Source organism: Microtus oregoni, unplaced genomic scaffold (assembly GCF_018167655.1).
Source record: "Microtus oregoni isolate MIOR12 unplaced genomic scaffold, Mior012 000004F_ref0000308, whole genome shotgun sequence".
NCBI lineage: Eukaryota > Metazoa > Chordata > Mammalia > Rodentia > Cricetidae > Microtus > Microtus oregoni.
The window spans coordinates 3,266,024-3,283,199 of NW_024543063.1; the positions used below are offsets into that span (position 1 = coordinate 3,266,024).

At 53.1% G+C, this 17,176-nt stretch overlaps 1 protein-coding gene across 1 annotated transcript; it reads left to right on the plus strand.

Moving 5' to 3' along the window:
* Positions 1–4,487: 4,487 nt before the first annotated feature.
* On the plus strand, positions 4,488–14,163 carry LOC121446696 (protein mab-21-like 4). Its single transcript, XM_041649394.1, has 6 exons — positions 4,488–4,576; positions 4,948–5,676; positions 9,227–9,452; positions 11,304–11,457; positions 12,567–12,923; positions 13,624–14,163. Exons 2-6 carry the CDS (start codon positions 5,163–5,165, stop codon positions 13,714–13,716), a joined length of 1,344 nt encoding a protein of 447 aa, XP_041505328.1. The 5' UTR covers positions 4,488–4,576; positions 4,948–5,162; the 3' UTR covers positions 13,717–14,163.
* The last annotated feature ends 3,013 nt before the right edge of the window (positions 14,164–17,176 follow it).

Here is a 17,176-nt window from a genome sequence, read left to right on the forward strand (position 1 = left end):
TTAATATGGTTAAAATAATAGACACTATGCTTATTTATTCAATAAACCCCTAAACCCAAACCCAACAACAGCAAAAAATCTTTCTCGTGAACACAGAGGCAAAGGGAGACCCAGCAGAGACGGCACCCACAGATTCTGAACCCAGAATTGGCTAGCTTCTAGTTTGTCCTGGGCTGATTAGGCGGCCCTGGGTCAAGCAGAATGGCCTTGTGTACCCCAAGTGTTGAGGTGCCCCACGTTGTGTTTCCATGGCCTGAGAGGTCCCCCGACACTCCCTTTTACCCTTATTCTGGTACCCCTCCCCTTTGTCTATCTTTTGTGTCCCATGCTCCCCTGAACAGGTGACACAGTCCCATACCCCCACCTGCTGAGTACCGGGGCTACTTGGACCCCTATGTAACTGAGCAGCAGGCAGAGCTCACAGTGTCCCCTTGGGGCAGCTGTGGGGTGATCGTGAGGACATTCTGAGGGTGGATGACAGTTGGTGATCCCAGTCTTGGGTCAGTAGAGCCCTGTTGAACATGTCCCCAGTAAATCACTAGACACAGAAGAGCTGCACATATTATAAGTTTTCTACATAGGGTGTCAGAGGTGCCTGAGGCGCAGATCATCTCTCTGATAGAGGCCCGAGGTTAAGTAACAAAGGGGGCGGTGGAGAAGGTGAAGCAGGGAGACTGTACTGACACCCCTGAACTACAGGGGTGGGAGGAAGGAGCAAGGAAGAATGCAAAGGATGGATGGGAAGATGGTCTACTTGTGTGGCCTTGACACCTCCTCTGTGTGGACAGACACTGGGCAGGTGAAGGAAGAGGTGGGGCTGAGCCTCCCTTTCTTGCAAAACCTTCCCACCTCGGGCCCTGATGCTCGCATTATCTTTCCCCTGACTAAGGAACGAAGGGAAAGGAGAGGCCAGCATGGTTTTGTTCTACGGCTTGAACACTTTGTGGGGCATGCTCTGGTGTCCTAGCTGTGTGAGGGAAAGAAACACCCGGAAAACAGTAGCTCCAGCTCCTGTCTGGAGCCTCTCGGACATCCGTTGGTGAAGCTAAGGCTCCTGGGAGCTACCGTCCTGCCTGTCCCTCGGTCCCCGTCTGCCAGCCCTAAGCTTGGATTCCACTGCTCCAGTCCCAGCAAACGCACACAGCGGGTCAGCTCCAGGCTGTCAGTTGAGCAAACCCAGCCTTGAAGACATCTAGCAGACTGATCTTCCCCGTAGTTCCTCCCTTACCTCCTAGGACAGTGGTTCTCAGTCTGTGGGTCATGACCCCTCGGGGGTCAAATGACCCTTTCACAGGAAGTCACGTATCAGATAGCCTGCATATCAGATACTTACATTATGATTCCTAACAGTAGCAAAATTACAGTTATGAAGCAGCAGCAAAAATAATTTTACGGTTGAGGGGGTCACCACGACATGAGGCATTATATTAAAGGGTCATGGCACCAGGAGGTTGAGAACCACTGTCCTGGTATGCCTGTGGACATCTGCCTTCTCCTGAGATCCAGCTTGGTGACAGACACAATGGACCCTGCTCAGCTCTGCTCTTAGCTGGGTGGCTAGGGTTTCCTGGGCCTGCTTCCATGCTGGAGCTCACGCTGTTGACGCCATCTTGTCCTCCAGACCATTCCCAGCTCTTTGTCCCCAGCTTCTGCCCTTCCTGAAGTGTGTTGGCCTCCAATACTTGCTTATCCCACAGATGATGACCGTGGCGTTCTCATAAGCACCCTTCGGTGGGCTGTGGGACTGGCATGTGAGCCAACAATGACTTCAGCTGCTGTGAGCGTTAGGTCACTAAGTTGTAGACAGTCCTCTCTCTTGTTCTGACCCTTCTCAGTGGGCACACACATGCTCCACCTCATGGAGTGGGGGCAGACTGAGCAAATAAAACGCAGGTCTCTCACCATTCCGTAACAAGGAATGCTTATGACCTTCTCGCATGTCCAGCGTGAACCTCAGAAATCCCGACTTAGCTGGGTGCTGTATGCAGTATCAGTTATCCAGGCCGGAGTTAGACCATGATGCCACGTAGCAGGCAATGGGTATAGCCTGTGAGAGAGGTCTAGGGTTTGTTCAGCATGGTGAGCCCCGCTGTTCCATCTGAGATCCTGAACTACCCATCTCGTTGTGGTCAGTTGCTTCCCCAGGAGAGACCTTGTGTCAAGGGTCTCTGGGTAGTCAAGAATCTACTGGGCATTGTCAGAGTGCGAAGGCAGCTGGGAGCACATATCCTGTGATCTCGCATTCTTGGTCAAGGACTCTGAGACCAGAAAGGACAGTGACTCCCTGTGGATCACGCAGAGGGCCTCTGAACACATGCGCCTGGGAACCTGACTTTCTGTGTCCATGTCTGAGTTTTAACAGGTAACAGCCTCTCTGGGCATAGGGATCCTGTCAGACCACAGAGTTCCAGAGAGAATAAGCACAGCTCACAACAGAGGAGGGGGTCCATCCCAGAATATACCACTAACGCCAGTAGACCTCAGTGGCCTTTCTTAGGGTACCAGGCGGTGCCTGCCTTCTCATGGGCTTCCCTGTGGTCATTGCTGCAAATCCTGGAGGTTGGCACAGAGCTGCTTAGTAGAGAGTGGAAGTGGTGGCCCGGGAAGTCGATGTGGCCATGTAGAACTGGCGGAAAGGCTGTGAATGCAGGAGCCAGGTAGCTGAGTCCTGGTGTGATGGTATGTGCCCTCAGGTCACTGGAGAGGCAGCCAGATGACAAGGACCTTAGGCAGACCTTGCTCAGTGGTAGCTGAGTTTCCCTGAGTGACTTTAGGAGGCTTCTGTGAGGTTGGGTGGGGATCAAGGCTAGGAAAGCCCAGACTTTTCCAGCACACTGTGGCAGCCTGAGAACTGGCCACTTGCAGTGACAGAGCCTGTGTGGCCCTCACGAGGAGATCATGAGGACTGGGAACTTTATTTGGTGGCCTTGGATGCCACCTCAATATTCCTCAGACTGAAGGCAGAGGAACATGAGGTAGGCGCTCTAGAGGATGGGGCAGAGGCAGCTTGATGCCACGGAGGCAGCTGTAGCTAGATCCAGAAAAACCCCACAATGCTTCCTAGAGTCCTCTGAGGGAGCTCAGCCATTTTTACCCTGATTCAGGGCTTCCAGGTTCTGTGCCCAGGAAGTCAGGTCTACTAGGGAGACCTGGTAGCCCAGGGGACTCACAGTGGCTCTGGGCAACATCCATGCAGAGTCTACAGCCATGGGCCGTGTGTAAAATGTTGAGGCTGTGTGGCGCCCGCACCTCATACTGAAATTCATTCTATGCATCCATTTAGACTGGAGGGTCCCCTCCCTGCCAGCCACTCCCAGAGCGCTTGGGAATTCCCGAGGCACCGAATCAGTGTGCTTGTCCCTGTGCTACACTGAGAGGGTGAATCGATACATTTGTGGTTGGCCCCGTCACCAAGGTCTTGTGAAACCCATGGGCTCTGACAGCTACACTGACCATCTGGCTTCCCTGTCTCCTCCATTTCCCCTATTTTACATACTGTTGCACTGGGGTATGAAGGGTGCTAGACTTGGGCCCTTCCTGTAGGTCCCTTCAAAGTCAAACACAGCCACCATCTCCACCTTCCTCTCTCCACTGCCTGCTTGCTTGTGATGTCTTTAGACATCCAAGCAGAGCCCAGGTCACGCTCTTCTTCCCTGGCCACCTCTCGCAGGGCTGACCATTCGGTATCAAGACCAGACGGAGAGCACGCGGAGGAGAATGATAACGACACCGCCCCAGTCATGGGGAGCTTTCACTATCCTCTAGAAGAGCCAAGGAAGGAAGGACCGAATTTTGGCCTGCTGGGCACGCCAGGTTGCAGAGGGGGAGGGGCAGCATAGAGGGTGAGAAGCTTAGGCAGCACCTTGCTTGGGGGTGGTCCGGTCTCCTAGGTGGCTTGAAGGGACTTGTGTGAGGTTGTGTGGAAAAGCCCAGGGTCGCAGCAAGGAAGGAACTGTCTGGCCTGGTGCATCAGAGCTGGGCTATCTAGGGCTGCAGGGCCTACCTCTCACAGACTGCGGTGCAGTCGGGGAACTGGGTGGGGCAGAGAAAGCAGTGTGAAGGGCAGAAGCAGCCCTCTGAAACCTGCACAGCCTTGGAGAGGGTGAGCTGTATGCTGGGCAGCCCAGCATCCAGAGCTGCACTAGGCTGTAGGGAAGCCTATCTCTGTCACGAAGGCTCACAGGTCGGAGCCCCTCAGAGGCTCTGAGCAGCCACTCCAAGAAGGGTGGTTTTCCTATCCTATCATCTGGTAGCTCTGACTTAGTGCAGATGGCTGGGGTCAGAGGTCATGCATGGTGTGGCTGCAGAGATGGAATCTCTGTGACACCCATGGGGCTGTCACCTAGTTGTCTGTTTGCAGACTAGAAGCTGAGCTGCTACCTGTGCAACTGGAGCTCCTCTAAGGGCCAAGGGTCGCTAGGGGCGGCTCCCTCCTGCCTGTCTGGACTTGTGTGACATTGAACAGGGAGGAGACAGTGGGCAGGGCGCTGGCAGGTGGCTCGTAGGGTAAGACTTTCCAGCCATGAGGTGGAGTCAGAGGCCGCTTCTCTCCTAGAAGGCAGCAGCTCCTGGCCAGGTGCGTGCTAACTCTTCTCAGAGGGAGGCTGGAGGGATGGGACAGGCACCCCGAGGGGCCGAGCTGGCCAATTATATGAATGACAAATGGAGAAGGGATGATTTACACTGGTATCTGGGGAATGCTTAGGAGGTACTACCCAGGTCAGGCCTGAGTCTTGTTCCTCTCGCAGCCGCCTTAGAGAGGAGAGGACCCAGACAGAGTGGGGAGGGGGGAGGGAGGCATGAAGCATGAGAGACACCTGCCCTCCTCCAGGTTAGGCCACTGTGTTTTGAACCCAAGGTTCAGGAGGGAGTAGGGAGGGAGGAGAGTAGTAAGCAATTGGGCCTCCGCCTCCCTGGACAGCACCCTGTGATACTTTTAATTGTTAGGTACTGACTCACCCCACTTCAAAGGCCTTGGCCTTGGTTCAGCTATTTAACCTGCTGCACAGCGCCTGCCCCTCTGGAACTCTGCCTGTGGAGAGCTGAGCCCTACCTGCAGCCCTTCACCTCACCTGGGCAGGTACCGCTTCCTCCTCGCCAGTCCGCACCAGCTGAAGAGCCGTTCCCAAGGGCTCCTAGGCCCTGCTGACTACTGCTCAGGGATGCCTGCCCCCTGTGTCTTTGCTCCAGACATGACCGAGCAGGTGCCCCTGTGGCATCACTACCTGTTGGCCATCCAGTCGCGGGAGTCACCCCGTGTCCAGGACTACCAGAGAGCAGAGAACATCCTGCTCACTGTGCTGGAGCGTGTCCATGCCTTGGACCCTCGCTTCCTTGTCGACTATTCTCGAGACCTGGAGGCCTTCCAGTTTGCGCTGCGCTCCTCAGAGGACCCGCTGGATGTGGAGGTGCCCCTGGGGGTGGACGCCGAGGCTCTCCTGGTTGAGGAGTCAGAAGCCACTGAGCCAGGGGATGGCCCTGCAATCTGTCGCCTGGGTGTCCTCAAGGAAGCATCTGGCCTGGAGCCATGGATGACTGATGATGTCTTCAGCGCCTCCTCAGAGAGCAGAGACAAGTGCTGTGGACACATTGTACCCAGTAAAGTACTGTGTGTCCTTAAAGATCTTCTGGTGGCTGCTATTGTACACTGCAAGCACCACAACCTCGTCCCACCAGGTAACGGGGTGGGGAGTGGGGAGGTACTCTGCACGTATGTACAATATGTGTGTGCATGTATGTGTGTGACCACTGTGTCGGAGGGCTCAGGGTTTGGACTGGCCCATGGGGTCTGCATACAGGTTCCTGTGTGTGTGTGTGGTGTGTGTGTGTGTGTATTCGCTGTGCATATGAGTACAGTGTGAGTTTCATTGTGTGTTGGGGGCCCATGTGTGTGTGTTTGTGTGTGTGTATTCCTTGTGCATATGAGTACAGTGTGAGTTGGCATTGTCTGTTGGGGGCCCCGTGAGCCAGGAGACTTGCTCTGGCCCCTGAACCCCCAGACTCCCTGAGAAAACAGGTTGTGAATCACATGTGACCTGTTTCTGCATGGTGCTTTGGGGAAGACATTTTAACGAATGTCACTTTATAAATGTCTGAGAGTTTAGGACAAGCTGTGGTTTTGCTGGCTAGCTTGCCACAAAGGGTCTCTGGCAAGGTTTTAGGAATTTACTCTGCTACCTGTTACAGTCTGTGCTGGTGATGCTTAACGCCTGTCCCCACTTCAGCCTCGGTCACCATCGGTCAGACTGTATGTGAGTCAGGATGCAGACACATGCTAGTGTGCATGTATATGCGTATGTGGAGGTGTGAAAAGACACGAGGACACATGTGAATGCGTACATGTGAATGTGTGCCTCTATATATACAGGCATATGTGCATGCCTGCTCCAATTTAGGACTGAGATGCTAACTGGTACATTAAGACCCAGACTGGGTATTTTCAAATATGGCAAGGAACCCAGCCTCAGTCTCTTGTGGGACATCTTGTTTATATAATCCGGGGTATCGGAGCTTCAGGTAGGTCTCAGCATGACCAGAACTAACCAGTCTCTTTACACAAAGGTGACTTCAATAGTAGGTACAGCCTGTGATAAGCAAGAAGATTGGGGACCTAAGTGAAGACACTTGTCCTCTTGGGTTCAGGTATTGAACGTCAGGTTGATAGGGCATTGGAGGCCAAAAGAGAATGTCCTGTTTTTCTTGGAGGAGACAGACACATGATGGTGGCAGATGCTATTTTCTCATATGTTTGTCTTCCCAAGTCAACTTCCTGGTATTTATACTGTGTCGTCAGCGAATGGGTAGTTGCCTCCCTTAAGGGCAGTAACATGCCTGAGATCCCTAGTGTGTGGAGTCTGGGCCTATCTGCATTTCCAGGGACAGTGGAGCCTGGGGCAGTGGACTGCTGTTCCTTCCCAGGGCCCTGGGAAAGGGTGTCTAGCAGAGCCCACAGCTGGGCACCTAGGTTTCAGTCTGGGCTGCAGGACTCAGGAAGCCCTTGGGCTCTTAGGCTTCCAACATTAGGGGTCAGCTTCTGCAGGCAGTCCCTCCCAGACCTGCTAGGCCAGGTGTCCTGGAGCAGACTGACCTTCGGGTGGCTAGAGACTGTTATTAAGCGTCTGGTGTTTTGCATCTCATTGGGCATCTTACATGGTCATCTCTTGAACCCTCTAATTCAGCAGGACCATTCCTGCCTTTTTGCTTGACCTAACACAGTCATTGCACTACCAGCTGGACCTGGCTTCTGCAGGCCCCACTCTTTTGCTGAGGCACAGACCTATGGGGTAACTAGGAGATTTCCAAGTTACATCAAGTTGCATCAAGGACAGTGCAAACCTCTAGGCCCCACATGCATAACCAGATTGCCTCCTGACTGAGTAAAGAGACCCCATAGCCTAGGCCCATTCCTGCTGCTGTGGCTGAGCTGGGCCCATGGGACATTCCAGGCATTGCTTCCAACACATACCTTAAAAGGGAAGCTATTGCTGGTGACAGGGTTCAGCCATCCACTCCCTGGAACCGGTGAGACCAGCCAGGCCTGGCTTAGAGGTAGCCTGCTGAGAACAGGTGTGGCTGGCTGTCTTCCAGGTTGCCATTTCACAAATAAAATGTGTGACTAGAGGAAGACAAGGAGACATTTAAATGCTGAGCCAAGAGGGTCCCCTCCCTCTTCACGGGGAAACTGAGGCTCATGCAGGATGGAGGATTCCAGAGGTTGCCTGCAGATCATGGGAGCTGAAGGGATACACAGCAAGGCCCAGCTCTTTCCTTGCAATGGGGACTCTGTTACAAGGCTTGGGCTGGGGATTCTGTTTTGAGCACACCCAGCTCCCAGACGATTGGCTGTTCTGGCCTCTGACCCAGGTCCCTCAATGGACATAGACAAATAGCGCTGGGGTAGGAGGGGAAACAGTTCCACCCCGAGCCTGTGTGATGGCGTGGGTGTCTTTGTTATCCCCCTCATTATCTCTGTTGCTGACTTGTTTTGAAAGAAAGGGAACGCTGAAGTAGAAGGCTCCTGGATACACCAGCATCCAGCCCTGTCACTCCTGAATGTTCCCTCTTAGGGGGCCTAGGGGTTCATGATAGGGACATGAGCTCTGGGTGAGGTCTCAGTAGGGAGAGGAGAGAAAAGTCTCTCAGCCATAATGTGTCATTCATCAGGTAATGGAGGTAACCAATTCCTGGAGTGTTAAGTAGATACAGACCTCATCATACAGAATGTTCAGGCTGAGCCTGGATTTCTGGGTCATGGCAGCCTGGAAACGGGGTCACCTAGTACCTCCTCTCAGGATACCAGGGCCTTTCCCAGCATGGGCAGTTCTCTCCCATGCACTTGATCCTAAGCTTTTCCTGTCCTTTGTTGCCAAGTCCCACCTGTCTGGTAGGAGGACCAGCATGCATGCATGCATTGGTGGCTCTGACCTAAGCTGTTAGGGAGGCTCTTGGTGTAGGGGATGCGATGGGCACAAACTCACCAGCTCCTCAGCAGAGGTCCAGCCTGGGATTGATCCCCCTAGCTTTGTTACTACTCAGGTGAGCTGGGTTATCATGTCTGTTCTCCCTGGCCACAGCTGGCTGGAGCAGGGATATGAGTCTGTAGACACTGCAGGTGACACTATAGCTAAAGGCTGTCCTTTGGAGTTATCAGTGTCCAGCGGGTACAGAGTCCCTGGAATGGGATGCTAGGCCCAAAAGCACCCTGTTGACTTTCCTTAAAGACTGGAAAGGTTCAGAATGAAGCAATGAGATGTCTTTATCACAGCCATCTGCCAAAAGAGCTGGCTCTGAGCCGCCCAGGGAGGCAGGGGAACTCCACCAGTCCTGCTCCTCACACTGCAGCTTCAAGCACCATACATGTCCAGCGCTTCTCCTTGGGACGTAGTCTTTCTCCTGTCTCCAGCCTGGACACTGAATGGAGCTGACTTGAGCAGAGGTGCAACAGACAGGGGGCAGATCCCACAGGTCCAGGAGGTGTGAGAAGCAGGCTCAGGCAACAAGACTGAGGGAGGGGCCTAGCAGACAGAAGGCTCTTGAGGGAAGGTGTTGGTATGAAGGATGCTGTGACATAGCTCAGCTGGCATTGCTCCATGCGTAGGGTTGTGCAATGGTTCCTATGGAGCCGCAGATACCGGGAAGGGCAGTCATGACAGCAGGGAGGGTGTCCCAGACCAAAGCAGGGTTAGGCCCAGAAGAGGGGAGCTAGATTGATGGCAGGTTGTTGCAGGCTCTCTGAATGCTGCTAACCTGAAGGAAGGGCAGCTGCACCTGTCCCTGCTGGTGTCCAGTGGCTGGAGGAAGATCCGCTTCAACGTTGTGCCTGTGGTGAGGAAGAAGCACAGGGTGCCTGCCTTGGAGCGGGCCCAGTTGAAGCCTGGATTCCCTGAGGGCATCTTGAGAAGAATTGCCAGCCACGGGGTGGACCTGGTACCAGCTAATGCCCAGCACTGGAGGTAAATGCCACTCTGGACCTGAGGGAAGAGAGAAACACCTTGATGCTCCCTGAGCCTCATGCAGGAGGATCTGAGGGATTCTTGCCTGCTTCTGCCCTGTGGACATCTGTGTCATGCTGAGGTTTCTAGAATCTCTGGGGCAGTTCTAGAGTTTAATGAGTCACAGGGAGCTTTGGGGAGGACATGGCTGGGACATCTTCTGCACAGGAGGTGACCAATAGCATAAAGCTGTGGTGAGATATCAATGTGGAAGGTGGTGTGGGAGGGGGTCTTTCACCAATAGCCAGCTAAACTCTAGCAGAGAGGTTGTCTAAGGTCCTCACACAGCGAGGATGCTCCCACAGCAAGGATGTTCACAGTGAGGATGCCAATACATGAGAACACCCATACAACAAGGATGTTCACACAGTGAGGATGCTCACACAGCGAGGATGCTCATACAGTGAGGATGCCCATACAGTGAGGATGCTCACACAGTGAGGATGCTCACACAGCAAGGATGCTCACACAGCAAGGATGCTCACACAGCAAGGATGCCCATACAGTGAGGATGCTCACACAGTGAGGATGCTCACACAGCGAGGATGCTCACACAACAAGGATGCTCACACAGCGAGGATGCTCACACAGCGAGGATGCTCATACAGTGAGGATGCCCATACAGTGAGGATGCTCACACAGTGAGGATACTCACACAGCAAGGATGCTCACACAGTGAGGATGCTCACACAGTAAGGATGCTCACGCAGTGAGGATGCCCATATAGTGAGAACACCCATACAACAAGGATGCTCACACTGATAAAAGTAACTTGGGCTTGTTAATACCTTTCACTTGAGGTGGCATTGTCAGATTTACAGAGCCCTTCTCAGAATGTTCTCCCACTTGAGATGTTTAGTTATAGATGTTTCCTTCCATGTGCCGGCCCTTATCTCCAGCCCTGACTTCTTTAAGTCCCCTGAAGCCTGTGAGTTCAGTGAGGGCTACTTGCTACCAACTCAGTGTCTGTGAGAAGGTGAAGAAGACAGAAGCTCAGCCAGCAGGACTCAGGGCCTGGGATCCATCCAAGACTGACATCCCTGGCACCCCCCTATAAGACCATAGTGATTCTGCTGGGGGACTTACAAAATATTTCCATGCCCAAGGTGCTGCCATCTTGGAACCGAGTTGCTCCTTATAAGTGACATTTATAAGCTGCTGTGACATTCTGAAGCTTTTGCAGAGCTCTGTGGGTCCCATACCCTGCATCCTTGCTGAGTAAGCACCAGCCCACCAAGGCAGATGAAGGGTGGGGCCGAGTAGAATATGGCCTTCCTGTTGCCCCACCTCTGCCCACCCTTTAGGACTAAGGCTCACAGGGTGTGGAGTCTGGTTCAGACCCAATGCTGGTTCAGCAAACACAGAAGTGAGGGCCTGTGATGTGCTGGGCCCTGTGCTAAGGGTCCTAGATGAAGAGCCTCACATATTCTCCACCCTCTGGCTCCCATGGTGGGCAGGGGACTTTGGTTTCCCTAATACACCCTGGAGTGGAGCCCACACCCCCCTGCCAGCTTGGAGCGCCACCAAACCTCAGTCTAAATAAAGGGTGGGCTGGCTGAGGTCTTCCACAATCCCTGCAATCTTTGATGGGGAGTCTGAACCACAGATGTTCAAGCTAGCAAACAAAATCAGCTGCTAAGAGAGACATAGGTCATGGAGCCCCAGGATGGCCACAGTAAGAGAATGACCCCCCTATGGGACTCACGAGGTTCTAGTATTGGGGAGCAGCCACCGCCTGCTTTTTCTTTTGGGTGGTACACAGGGTGCTGGGCACTGTGAACCCCAGACCTGACAGGTGGGTCTGGCTTTCAGGATCTCCACTGGCTACCTGCTCAGCCGCCTGCTTGGTGCACTAGGCTCCTTCCCTGGTCACCGCCTGGACAGCCTCTCCATCCTCGACCGGGTGAACCTAGAGAGCTGGCGAGGTAGCAGCCAGAGCCCCGGCCTAACTTTTGACCACTTGAAGGTAGGCACGGTAGCTCACCACCTGCCTTGCTCTGTTGCTCACATCTGTGACTAGACAATAGAGGGCAGGGACCCCCTGGGTGTGTCCCTCACACCAGCTCCGTGATGAGCAGCCACAGGTACTGTGAGGACTCCAGGTTCACCTGAGGAAGAGACCACAGCCCACGAGGTCTCGTAGGCATGGCTGTAGAGTGGTGCCATGGTGCTGGCCCCATGCTGGCCTTGGCCATTCCTAGACAGGTGTCATGGGAGGACTTGCAACGGAAACGTGACTGGGTTGGGCCACACAGGGCTGGACCTCTCCACGGCACGATTCCTCTCGTCAGATTCCCCTATGGATTGGCGCCAAGTGGGTACCCATGGGAGCACTGGCTCCCTTCCTATGCTCCCTGGGGCAGGACAGTCACATCACATCTACATCCTGCTATGGATGAAGAACAAGTAAGGTTCCATCACCCCTAGCCCACGGGGCAGTGAGAAGCAAGTGGGTAGAGCTGTGAAGTCTTGGGATCCCCCCCCCCGGGGTGTGTGTTCACGATAAAGAGGACCCTCTGCTTGGTCCGTGTTGTCAGATTCTGGCTCTGGGGAGTCAGTCTGCTGTCTCAGGCCTCTGCCCAAGGTGGGGATCTGGTTTCCAGTGGCCACTGGGGTCTGATACACAGAGAATCCTAGATAAACTGAGAGATGAGGAGGAAGACAGTCTGAGGACCCAGAAACACAGTTGGGTAATGGGGGTGGTAATCTAGTAAGGACCTTGGAGCAGAAAGGAGGAGGCGGAGGAGGAGGGAGAGGAGGAGGACTTCTAATGCCCTTAGGGCCGGTCTACAAAGATCAGTGGAGGGGCATGGAGGAAGCCTCAGAAAACCCGAGGGAGTTCTGAAGTTGACCAGAGTTCAGCAAAGGCTGAAAAGGGAGGCCTAGAGGAGAGAGGGAGGGGCAGAGAAGGTGATGGGAGCTCCAGAAGCTGCTAGGGTGGCAGATACCAGAGGAACTCAGCATTGGAGATGTTGAGGAGGGTTGGCGGATGTGAGCTGGCGCAGGGCTAGTGGACGGCAGGTGGTGGGAGCCGCTCCAGCCGCCCCTTGACAGGTCTGACTTTGTGTCCTGCAGACAGTGCTGTTGTGGGCCTCTGTGCTCTTCCCAGCACCCGAGGACTGGATGGACCTGCAGGGCGCCGTGTACCGTCTGCTGGTGGTGCTGCTCTGCTGCCTGGCTACCAGGAACCTGCCCCACTTCCTGTACCCGGAGCACAACTTGCTGCAGGACAGCGGCCTGGACCTCGGCACCATCTACCAACGTGTGGAACACTTCGCCAGCCAGCCCGAGGAGTCCTTACGAATCCATGTCACCCACCTGGGCCACAGCCGTCCACCACGCATTGACAATGGAGTCAAGGCACTCCTGCAACTCCCTGCCAGTGACCCTACCTACTGGACCACTGCTTACTTTGATTTTCTGCTTGATAAGGTGGGTGCAGTTGTTTCATGGGGGGGAGTGGCTTAGAGTCCTGGTCTTGAACCCTGACCACTCTCTCCCAGGTCAGGAACTCAAGGATAGCTGTGGTAAAACCAGAGTTCTAGGAGAGGCCCCATGGGTGTAAGGTTGCTCTCTGGAAGTAAGGGCAGAGTGCCTGAGATTGCGCCCGTGTTCCACAGAATTATCTTAAACCACCCAGAAGATGCCCAGAGCCCTCTCTACTTTGGGGCTTTGACTTTCCCTGGACCTTCTGGGCTCAATTTCCTGTGTATTGCTGGACTTGGCATTTTGAGAGTCACACCCTTTAGGACCTTATGTTCTCTGGCCTGCTGTTTCGGGGTGTCTACACGCTGTCCCTTCTACACCTATAGAGCCCATTGACCCCCAACAAAGGCAGGAACTCGTCCACCCAGGCCCGAATACTGCCTCCAAAGCATGCCTGACATTTCTCGGTCAGGAATGTGCAGGGAAAAAGCCTTCAACCACTGTTAGTGGGACCTCCCTGGGAGAGGGGTCATTCCTGTGTCAGGGATACATTGTGTGAGATAGGGCTGTTGGAGGAGGGGTGCTGGGATGGTCCACATGCCGGGGTGATGGACCAGGTGGACACTCACAGGTAGGGTGGTCAGAGAGGATGTCTGAGACAGGTGCAGCCTGGCTGCCTGTGACCCTCTGTCCCTGCCCACTGCAGTTCCAGGTCTTTGACATCCAGGATAAGGACAGAATCTCAGCCATGCAGAACATCTTCCAGAAGGCCAAGAGCATGGGAAGCGACCATAACTGAGCTGGGCGGGCAGGTCCAGTCTCTACCAACCTGCAGAGCTCCCTGGAACTTCTGGGAAGGAAATGGGGAATCAGAGATATTTCTTTGAGTGACTGGTGGAGGGACTTGGTCCCTAAGGACTCATGTGCAAGGGATGGCTGTGAGACTCCAGCCTGGCACTGTGGTCTTGAGGCAGCTGCCATGTTCCAGACTGGGACTGTGGTGGGTGGTTGTTTGCTTCCCAGAGACCCATGGATCCATCCATTTGACAGTCAGAACAGATATTGCAGGAGACAGCAATGGGTGTTTGCTTTGCCTCTGCTCCACACAACTCCTGGGATTGAAATACTGTGTGTTCAGTGTTGAATACATTCATGCCCCCGTGTGCCCTGTGGAGAGGACTCCCCGCTCTCTGTATCTTTTTGCAAATATAGACTCCTAAGATTCTGAAAGCCTTGAGTGCAAAGATGATGTCATTTTAAACCTTCTCCACCCTCAGGTAGGGATTGTCCCCCTGGACAGATGTCGTTACTCTCCAGGTCAGAAGGAAATGGAGCTAGAAGAGGGACTTCCACAGCCCCCCTTACCCCTATACTGGTCTGACCTACTGCTCTGTCTCTGGAGGAGTGTCTCCTGTTCCCAGAATCCCGTGATTCGTGTCTTCTTATTAGCTTGAAGCAACTTCCCTGGAGCCCCAGCTCAGAAACATCTCTTCTCTATTGTCTTTGGCCCTTGGTGACATTTACTCCTTGACTTCAGAACTGCAGACTGCACCCCAGGCTCTGAGGAGAGAATCCAGGTCCTATATGTGGGCAGGTCATCCAGTGTCCCAGTGTCCTCCAAGGACTGATAGCATTGTCAGAGTATAGCTATACAATGAGCAATGCTCAGAGCCTCTGCATGTTGTGGGACCAGGGCCTGAGCTATCATCAGCACAAGGGAAATAGCATGTTGTCTCCAGAGTGGGACTGAAGTCGACCCAGGCCCACCCTGGCCACCTCCTTGGGGATGAGTACAAGTCACAATGGCTGCACTTAACAGAGATGAGAGTTTATGAGCACAGGAAAGGCCAAAAGGACACAATTTTTTTAGACATGGTCTTACTATATATAATGCATGGGACTCTCTAAATAGGCCAGGCTATCCTCAGACTCTTAGAGATGTCTGTTTCTATCTCCTGAGTGCAGGAATTAAAGGTGTGCACCACCACACCCAGGTAAAAGTTTTTAGAATTATATTCTGCATATATATTTTGCTTATACTGGTGTGTATAACAATGTGTGTGTGTGTGTGTGTGTGTGTGTGTGCCTGCGTGCACGTGCATGCGTACACACATGAGTCCATGGTTTATGTGTGAAGGTCAGAGAACAACTTGGAGGAGCTGGTCCTTTCCTGCTCCTATATGGGTCAGTCCAGGGATGAACTCAGGACTTCACCCACTCAGCAATCTCATCAGTCCTCGAGGGAATATATTGAAACTATCCCTAGTCCACTTCCCTTTAGATAGTCTACCCAAACACATCCAGAAGGGTGTAGGAGCAGAATGCAACACTCCTTAAAGTGTACCTCAACGACCCCAGTAAGAACCAGGTGGACTGCAGTGAGCATTGGGAAGATGCTGTGGTAGACATGTGACCTATGGTAGGACAGGATGACAGGGCCTCTGGAACGTGCTCTGTAGGCACCAGTACAGGAGGCATACCCTCTCTGGTCTCATTAGAAGGGAGGTCGAGAAATGGTGTGTTGGAAGAGGACCGTGTAAGATCTAGGTCTGGCCAAAGCTAACCCTTCTGCTCTGGGCACGAGGCTGACCGTGGGAGAAACGCTACAAAAGGGTTCTGTGATGTTACCATGCAGATCAGGGCCAGGAAGGCTCGCTGGCAAGTTCTCCAGTGCCTTACACAGGTGTCCAACTTTTGACATTTCAATGTGACAGTATGGTCTACAAATGAGCTGGGTTCCATTCTCGTGGTCCGTGGGCCACAGGTTGGACATGCTTACAGGCTTACAAAATGCCCTCATTCCATAATTCAATCAGGGCGAATCTTTGTACCTTCTCAAGGTCAGCCACACAGGCAAAACCCTTGGGCTCAGAGGCCCAGCATAGGCTGGGACTTTGTCCTACCTGCTTTGGTGCTTGGTGACCTCACTGGATCTTGAAGATTCTCTGCACCTCACCTACAAATGCCCATCAACTAAGTGACTATGATGATTATCACTTCTGAGTGGGAACAGTACACACATGGCTTCTACGGCAAGTTTGTGTTGTAGTAGGACCACAGGGTCAGTGATATGTGGAACCCTGCAAGCCCCAGCAAGGAGCCGAGGCCCTGGAGCAAGGGATTGTCAAACACAACAGGAGGAGCCCGATGCACCATGTGACCCTGTTCCCACTGCCACAGGCCCCGTGTGCCTTGGCAGGGGTAGAAGACGATGAATGCAGCATGGATCTGGAGGACAAAGGATGCGGTCTATCTGGGGTCAGTCAAGCAGGCCGAGGAACAGATAAATTACAAGAACAGTGGCTTGTGCATCTCTGTCATCACGCCTGATGACCAGACCTCCCCCTCACCTCATGCTGGCCTTGGTGACTTCTCTGAGCACTCAGAGTCCTGGAAGGCAGCAATGAGGAACGGTTTTCCCAGAAACAGAGCTTCAAGACAAAGAATTATTCCTTAACTGAAGAGACAAGAGGCCCATGGGAAACACGCAGAAATAAGGAAATTACAGGGGTGAAGGTGACTGCAGATGACATCCAAAGTAAGTCCTCAGGAAAGCCCAGAAGTCCTGAAGTTAAACAGTCTTCATACCCCACGAGGACTCACGGGACATGTGGGCATCTGGAGATAGGGACGCCCCACTCACAGTACCTGATGGGAAAAGTCTCCATACCCCATGAGGACCCACAAAGACGTGTGGGCACCCGAAGGGAGGTATAATCGCCTCCCTCTCAGTACCTGACAGGAAACAAATCAACAAGTGTGCAGCGCTCCAGAAGAACTGTCACGAGCAGCCTGACTGCTTCTGGAGAAACCTGCCCTGCTCAATAAGAGTGGGTTTTAGTGCATTTACACAGAGCTAAAATAAATACACAATAGTCTCTCTGATCTCAATAGACACAAATTTAAAAATAAAAACCGAGTGGATAGTTTGAATTTCCTCCAAATATTTAGAAATTATAAAACATAAATCAGAATAATCTATGGTTCTAAGAATAAGTCCCAGGAAAAAAAGTCATCAAATATTTTGACTTGGGCGGCCATGGAAACACTGCCCATCGAAGCTCGGAGACAAAGCTGAGGCAGCGCTTGGAGAGAGGACTTTAGCTGGAAACGTCTAGAAGAGATGCTGCATTTCCAAATCAACTTCTTACGCTTCCGGTGTAGGAAGCAGGAAACCAAGAGATGGGCAAGAATTACCAAAATCTCAAAGAAGGGCCGGTGAGATGGCTCAGCAGATAGGAGTGTCTACTGCCAAGCAT